The sequence below is a fragment of the Scylla paramamosain genome, chromosome 35 (genome assembly GCF_035594125.1).
Source record: "Scylla paramamosain isolate STU-SP2022 chromosome 35, ASM3559412v1, whole genome shotgun sequence".
In the NCBI taxonomy this organism is placed as follows: Eukaryota; Metazoa; Arthropoda; class Malacostraca; order Decapoda; family Portunidae; genus Scylla; species Scylla paramamosain.
The window spans coordinates 8,027,501-8,035,000 of record NC_087185.1 but is presented as its reverse complement, the minus strand read 5'-3'; the positions used below and the strand labels follow the sequence as shown (position 1 = coordinate 8,035,000).

Below are 7,500 nucleotides of genomic sequence, written 5' to 3'. Positions count from 1 at the left end.
AAATAGTTTCAACTAACATACCAGACAGGCTAAGAGTAAATAATATTTCTATCAGTTTATTCACAATATTCTCATCTGTACACAAAGAAATGGGATGGGTTGGACCACTTATAGTCTGTATATATATATATATATATATATATATATATATATATATATATATATATATATATATATATATATATATATATATATATATATATATATATATATATATATATATATATATATATATATATATATATATATATATATATATATCTATTAGATAGATAGATATAGATATAAAACAGGCTCTTCTGTCAGGTTCTGTTACAGAAAATGCACAAATTGCCTAAGTGATCCTAATATGGTGTGGTGAGGATTGGTCCAGTCTCCCTATGAGGTCTTATGGCCAAGACTGAGGGAATGCTTGTAAATATATGTATGTATATGCATTGTCTTTATTATCCTCCCCTCAAGAGAGATGTCAACATAGTGTGTGTGTGTGTGTGTGTGTGTGTGTGTGTGTGTGTGTGTGTGTGTGTGTGTGTGTGTGTGTGTGTGTGTGTGTGTGTGTGTATATATATATATATATATATATATATATATATATATATATATATATATATATATATATATATATATATATATATATATATATATATATATATATATATATATATATATATATATTGATGGAAGCATTTACCACCCCTCCTTAAAGGATCTCAATTATTTCAGAATTCTGAAGTAATCTAAACCATTCACATTTCTGCTTTTCTGTTTCTAACCATTATTACACATGCAATGTACCAAATATATATAGTTATATAAAATAAAACCATAATATACATCCAAAATCAACACATGACAGGCTCATCCTCTAGATGCAATACCAAGGCTAGTTGTCATCACATTGCTAGCTAGAAGTCTCAGAGCCTCAGGTCCTACTCAATAAGCTGTGCGAAAGGCAGTGGCTACAGCACCAACCAAAGTATCTCAGTGCTAGACGTCTGCATAACACTCGAGACAACACTGCCTCTCACCCTCATTCAGTGTTTGGCTGGCTTGTCCTAAATATTCTCCATTGAATGACAGAGAAGTGAAGCAGTCCTATCATTTGGAAACTGTCATAGTTTCTGAGGCAGTAATATCTAAATACAAACACTATTGTACTCATGATAAATACATTATTGGTAACTGCCAGTGATCATAAAATACATGGAGCTCATACTGATAAAAAGAGATTGTATCTATATATCTGACTGACTGCATACACCACCTTGTACATGAAGAGGAACAAGCTGGCAAAGCAATCATCACACAGGAAAACTGAAGCTATCCCCCAACTCCCTTCTTAACAATGCTATACAACAATTTCATTTTCTTTTGCTGATTTTATACATTAACACCAGAAACAAAACCATAGATATGCAATAGAAACTATTGTGCGTTAGGGGGTTGAAAAGGAAGTGGGGACTAGGCATAACTTTTGTAAGGCATGAAAATGGACTAGTTCCACATCTCATCAGAGTAAAAAATACATATCTATCCTTCCCTACAAAACAAATGACAGATGGATTGAGAAACTCTAGTAGTGTAAGACCAAGAGGTAGAGAGTGACTTGGGTAAAGGAAGGAACTAATGCTCAGAACTCATGGATGAAACATAACATTTCGATTCTCTATAGTGTGTTTGTAACCTGGAAGCCAAGCGGAACTGTGTGTTCCTTGTACTGGTGATCCATAAGTATACAATGAACTTTGTGATGAGGAAGGCATAAGAAAGCAGGCAGTGGGGTCACTGTGTTCCTGATGATCAGACTAGCAGACTGAGGTTTGCAAGGCATCTCTTACTCTACTCCTACAACCCCATAAAAGGCAGGATTAACTTGTTTCTCAAATATTAACTAGAATCTCACTGGCTGGGTACCATGTGGAATTTCCCTATACTTTCTTATTAAGATACAATTGGCTAAGTTATTTAATTTCTCAATTATCCATAACAAAGACTTTTATTCTTTTCTTACATACACTTCTATATGCTGACTGAATATATGTTCCAGCCAATATATATATAGCTTCATACTTGCAATGCATCTTCCTCATAAAATATCTTATATAGTTCACATATGTACAATCTATAACACTATCTATTTCTCATAAAAATATCTGATAAAAAATTTCAAGTAACAACAAAGCAAATGCACTTCCAGGATTAACACAAATTATCCTCTTTCCATGTGCATAGCATATTGCACCAGGGGGTCTGCTATCTTGGCAGCAAAATCTGTTCCAGGGAGATCTTGAGCGTGTCAAATGTAGTGAAGCTGATACCCACAGCGATGGGGCCCTTGATCCAGTTCATGGAGAGCCCCTTGTACAGCCCATGATGCAGCCCCTCCTCCCTGCACCATAAACATAATGGTTAGGTGCTTCTGGGAGAGTTTGTCAGGGTAAGCTAAAGACAGGGTGCGTTTGAAGGATGGAAGAGGAAATACAGAATTCTACTTCTTTTATGGTTTTAGGTGGCTCTGGTGAGATCTAATCCTCCCATCAAGATAATTTCATTCTCAAGTAGTGGTGAGCTGGTTTATAAAGAAGGACAATGCATGGCTACTGGAAATATGCTTAACTTAAGTATCCCATTTATAGTATTATATAACTGATGGCCTTTCAAGAACCTACAATTGGTAACTACAAACACAATAATGAGAAAGTTAAGCTGTGATTAGTAAATCTATTAATAATTTACACTTTGACATGCATCTATAATACGGCATTCCCTACAGTGAACTACATCACAACTAAGTACAAATCCTACTTTACTTACCTGTACACTTTAAGGAGAGTGCCCATGATGGTTTTGTAATGGTTGCCATTGCCAGTGACTGTGGCGGTCTGCATGCGCCTCCTCACAATGTCCAGGGGATACGAGGAGGACTGACCCACCAAACCTGCTACTGCCCCAAACATCATTCTCTCCAGAGGGTTTGGCTTGTCTCTATGAGAGTAATCTGTCAAAAAAGTAATGATTTAGACATTCATACAATATAGGAAGGCAAAGAACAGTGACCTTTAGTTTATTTTCTGGACAAAGGCTTAATAACAAGGAAGTACAAGCACCAACTGATTACTACAATAATGGTAGTCAGAAAAAGAATATATGAGTGACTGTGTTAATGTAAAAGAACAGCTTGCCATAATGTATATCTACATATATATTATGGCAACATGAACACCATAATCAGATCTTTGTCTCAAGTAAGGGCACTTTCTCTTGGCCCGTTATTACTTACCATGTATACTGAAAATACTATTAGTGAGGTAATATTCAAACTCCTTTTAATTAAATACACCTTTATAGGTCTTGCTGTTTTTTTTTTTTTTTTTTTTACCTGCATGGAACTTCTTTAAGGTTTCATAGATTCCAAAGCTGGTGCCTGCATAAGGGATGACACCCAGCAGAGTGGGTGTCAGGCCTCGGTACAGAGTGCGAGGGCCTTCATTCTTCAGGATCTTAGTAAATACCTGAGGGACAATAGAGTCATAAACTGCTTCATCTTTATTCAATATATTCAGAAATCCTTAGTGATAAAAAAGCGTGGGTGGCACATTTGCAACCAACTGATTGGTACTATTTTGGCATTAGAATAATAAGGCCACACTGGACAGTTACTTTTGGCAAAATTACTTGAAACTATTGCAATATATGATTTCATAAGTTCCCTTCATTTAAGTGAGATGGTATTGTCACTTGTATTCAAACATAATCAAAGAAATTACAAGCAATGATTCAACTCATTACCTGTCTGAGGGAGGCATACGTGTCCCTGTGAGTGACGGCCATGCGTGCCCTGGCCATGTCCAGTGGGTATGTTAGGAACTGTGAGGTAACACCAGCCATGGAACCAGCAACAAACCTTAAATAAGGTTTGTTCCTATGGAAGAATGACAAAAATTTTCATAATTTGATAAACATCAAAGCATATACTGTGATTTTTTTTTTATCAAGAATATAATATTTTGAACCTGTTGGAGATTTTGAGAGACAAATCAGCCCAGAACAGCATAATACACAAATAACACAAATAAATGTGTGTGTATAAGATTACTAAAATAAGTCACAAATCTAAACAATAAAAGGAAACAAACTAAGAAATCAAGAAACCAAGAAAGTGTGAAATGACACAAGGAACACATGTCCAGACAAATAAAACAGGAAGACAGAAAAGAAAAACTGGACCAAAACAACTCACAACCAATGTTCTATCAAAACATGCATACACACACTTACTCATTCCCTGGTCCATCCACTCTCAGCATCCTTTTGTATTGTTCATGAGATGCAAACTGGATGGCTGCATAAGGAACAATTCTGGCCATGGTAGCTGAGTTGCCACGCCACAGACTGAGCAGCCCCTCCTTCTGGTAACACTCCCGCACAAAGATGAAGGCGTGACGTGCTGAGAACATCTGTTTGGTGGCCTGCAAGGGAACAATGACAGATTGATAGTGTAGATGCTTATAGCTTGTAGAATGGTGATCAATTGGGCAGAAGAAAAAAAGAAATGTGAATTGATATGTAGAAGTTAAGTTAATCAAGGAGAGAGAGAGAGAGAGAGAGAGAGAGAGAGAGAGAGAGAGAGAGAGAGAGAGAGAGAGAGAGAGAGAGAGAGAGAGAGAGAGAGAGAGAGAGAGAGAGAGAGAGAGAGAGAGAGAGAGAAAGAGAGAGAGAGAGAGAGAACCATTAACTCAATGATGTGAAATTATCTTGTATTTTTATTGTTTGCTGATGCAGGGAAAGGGATGGGTCTTTTTTTACATGAACTCCAAGGTTCACAGCCCACACCTATCATCTGTTGGGTGAACAGGACTGTAGCAAGAAGAGACAAACCAAAACTGCCTTCATCCACTGCAGGATTCAAACCAGGGCCATCTTGCTCAGGCTCAAGCAAGGTAGCTGCTGCCAAACTCAGAACAGTTTTAATGTTGAAGTCAATGAATATATTTTCCAGGTCTGGTATAAAGAATCACTCACCTGAAAGTTTATCTTGGTCCTGTCAAGGGGAGCAATGGTGGTTTTGGCCAAGGCACCTGCCATGGCCCCAGACAGGAGGGAGATGAGAACCCGTTGGGTGTGAAAACTTTCCTGTAGTACAATAAGAGGACTTAAGAACTTTCAGTAAAGAACTATCCCAAAACTGAAGGCTCAAACAAGGCACAGGTATTCCATTAATTCCTATTAATACAGTACTGCAACAGAACTACATGTACTACAATACCAGGGAGATGCCTCACCTCCTCTTCAGCCTGAACATCTTCCTTGAGGGAGGTGGTGCTGGTGCCTGCATGCTGAATGTGCTGCTCAAGCTGCGTTTCCCTGAGTGGGCTGGACTGGAGGGTTGAGGACTCGGGTGGGATGTCACAAGATTCCCGTCCTTCCCCAGATCTATGAGAGAGATGCATGTTTCCTTTCACAAGTGACTTCATTAATGTTGTCAAGAGGAAACTTTCTGACTTGTCATTCACTGATTTTCATGGCCAATCTGACAAACATTGGTGTTGCCCTCAAGACACAATAGGCATCTTGTTATTCTTCTTTAACCGGCCACTTCACACAAACGAAGGAGCACAGTGCTAAAGGCGGTCTCTGTCCTGAATGGCTGTCATCCCTGATATGGTAAGCTTTGCTTCTTGAACATGCTCAGTTTGTAAAATGGTTGATATTGATAACTGATCAATCATACATGATGTCTTGAATTAATAATATTTATATTTTGAATCCATCTACATATCTTTCAATGATTAATTATACAACAATTTCATGAATTAATATTTACATGTCTGCTCATCCACATAACCATCCATGACTACCTATAACTGTCAAAATATATTAGCATATAAATTTTTTTATATCTTAGAGGTAATGCCTCCACATACTGAGTTTGCTGAGTCTTGTGTCTAGTCACTGAGATGGCTGGCGTGGTGATGTCACCGATGACAACAGCCACGGCATGACCCTCCAGGCTGTGGCTCATCGTGCCACCATCTTCTATCCTGCAACAATAAGGTGTTGCTCACAGCCTCATAATGACTGACTGATTGGTCTTAAGGTCCCACAATAACAGGGTCATACAGCACCACATATCAGAAACATGAAAGAACGCATCTACCTACTATATTAATATGACTGCTTAAGTTGTAATAGTATAAAAATAATACCAAGAATTAAATTACATACACTTGTCATATGGTATGCAGGGCTACCACCACACACCTTCACTCACTTTCCTGAATCTTCCATCAGCTAACAGATAAGACAAACAGACCTTCAAGGACTTACAAACACCCACAAGAGAAGTACCATGTAACCACTTTACACACACCTGACCTATCCTTACACAGCTCACTGCTATCATTAAAAATCTTACACTTTACACTATAAATCAGATATTGCATGCTTATCATCTAGAGAGGTAAAAAAGATAACTAATAAATAGTTATCATGAACTTATCTCTTGCTTGTTATGCTGGAAAGAAAAGGAGTGACAATGGAGTAAAATCAATGAAAACACAGCCAGTACCATTACTACTTTTTTTTTTATATCATCATCTAAGGAGCTTATGATGAGTAAGGAAATAATAAGTCAATATCACTCTAAAACACTTCTCTGCTTGTATGTTGCCTAGGAAACTAATATCAGGGAAGGCAATAAACATAACAGGATCACATAAACCATACAGCAGCACACTGTTGTAACTAAGCCTGTTCCTGCATTGATGTCACTCATGACTTACTTATACCTGACTCACTCAAAAGGGTATTTGTCACGCTTTCCCTTGAAAATCATGCACATCTTATACATTCCAGAATCCTGACTCAAACGACTTATTCTCATGTATTATTTTGACCCATGTCATACACCCCTATACCAATCAAAGACTAGTGCACATCACCCATTGCAGAGTCAGTCATGTGTTGGCAAACAGACCTTCTGGACCTTCCTTATATTCTACACTCAAATGCATCACCTCGAATATTACACATACACATACCAGGCTTTCAAAAAGATTTATTCTCACCCACTATCTTGAAAATTATTCATAATTCAAATAAAAATAATAATAATAATCTGTACGTACCAGTTTGAAAATCAATCATACCTAACAATTCACGCACTCGAAAGAAACGACAGAAAATAACGACAAAAGATTTTCACCCAATAGTGTCTGATACAGAGGTAACTTAATGATCTTGACTCTGCTTCTATCTCGCGCAACCTCAGTGGCCGCGCCCCCGATAAGTTATCGGTCTCCCTTGGGGGTGGGTGACAGCAACCTTGGGGAGTATTGCTCTCCTCTCCTCCGTGTCCTTCCCACTCAGAGAGAGAGAGAGAGAGAGAGAGAGAGAGAGAGAGAGAGAGAGAGAGAGAGAGAGAGAGAGAGAGAGAGAGAGAGAATTTCCACAACTTGATTCTTTATTATTCATATTACAACAAACACAACAACATTGCTA

General features: G+C 37.8%; 1 protein-coding gene across 1 annotated transcript in view; it reads right to left on the bottom strand.

The window, feature by feature from the left end:
* Positions 1-1,364: 1,364 nt before the first annotated feature.
* The window catches only part of LOC135090620 (mitochondrial coenzyme A transporter SLC25A42-like), an 8,429-nt gene continuing 2,293 nt past the window's right edge, over positions 1,365-7,500 (bottom strand). Inside the window, exons 2-9 of the mRNA XM_063987537.1 lie at positions 5,925-6,041; positions 5,283-5,433; positions 5,023-5,133; positions 4,279-4,469; positions 3,790-3,922; positions 3,380-3,512; positions 2,815-2,998; positions 1,365-2,389 (exon numbers count right to left, since the gene is read on the bottom strand). Of these exons, the coding sequence (XP_063843607.1) occupies positions 2,254-2,389; positions 2,815-2,998; positions 3,380-3,512; positions 3,790-3,922; positions 4,279-4,469; positions 5,023-5,133; positions 5,283-5,433; positions 5,925-6,022 (1,137 nt within the window). The 5' untranslated portion in view covers positions 6,023-6,041 and the 3' untranslated portion in view covers positions 1,365-2,253. The remainder of the gene's footprint in view (positions 2,390-2,814; positions 2,999-3,379; positions 3,513-3,789; positions 3,923-4,278; positions 4,470-5,022; positions 5,134-5,282; positions 5,434-5,924; positions 6,042-7,500) is intronic.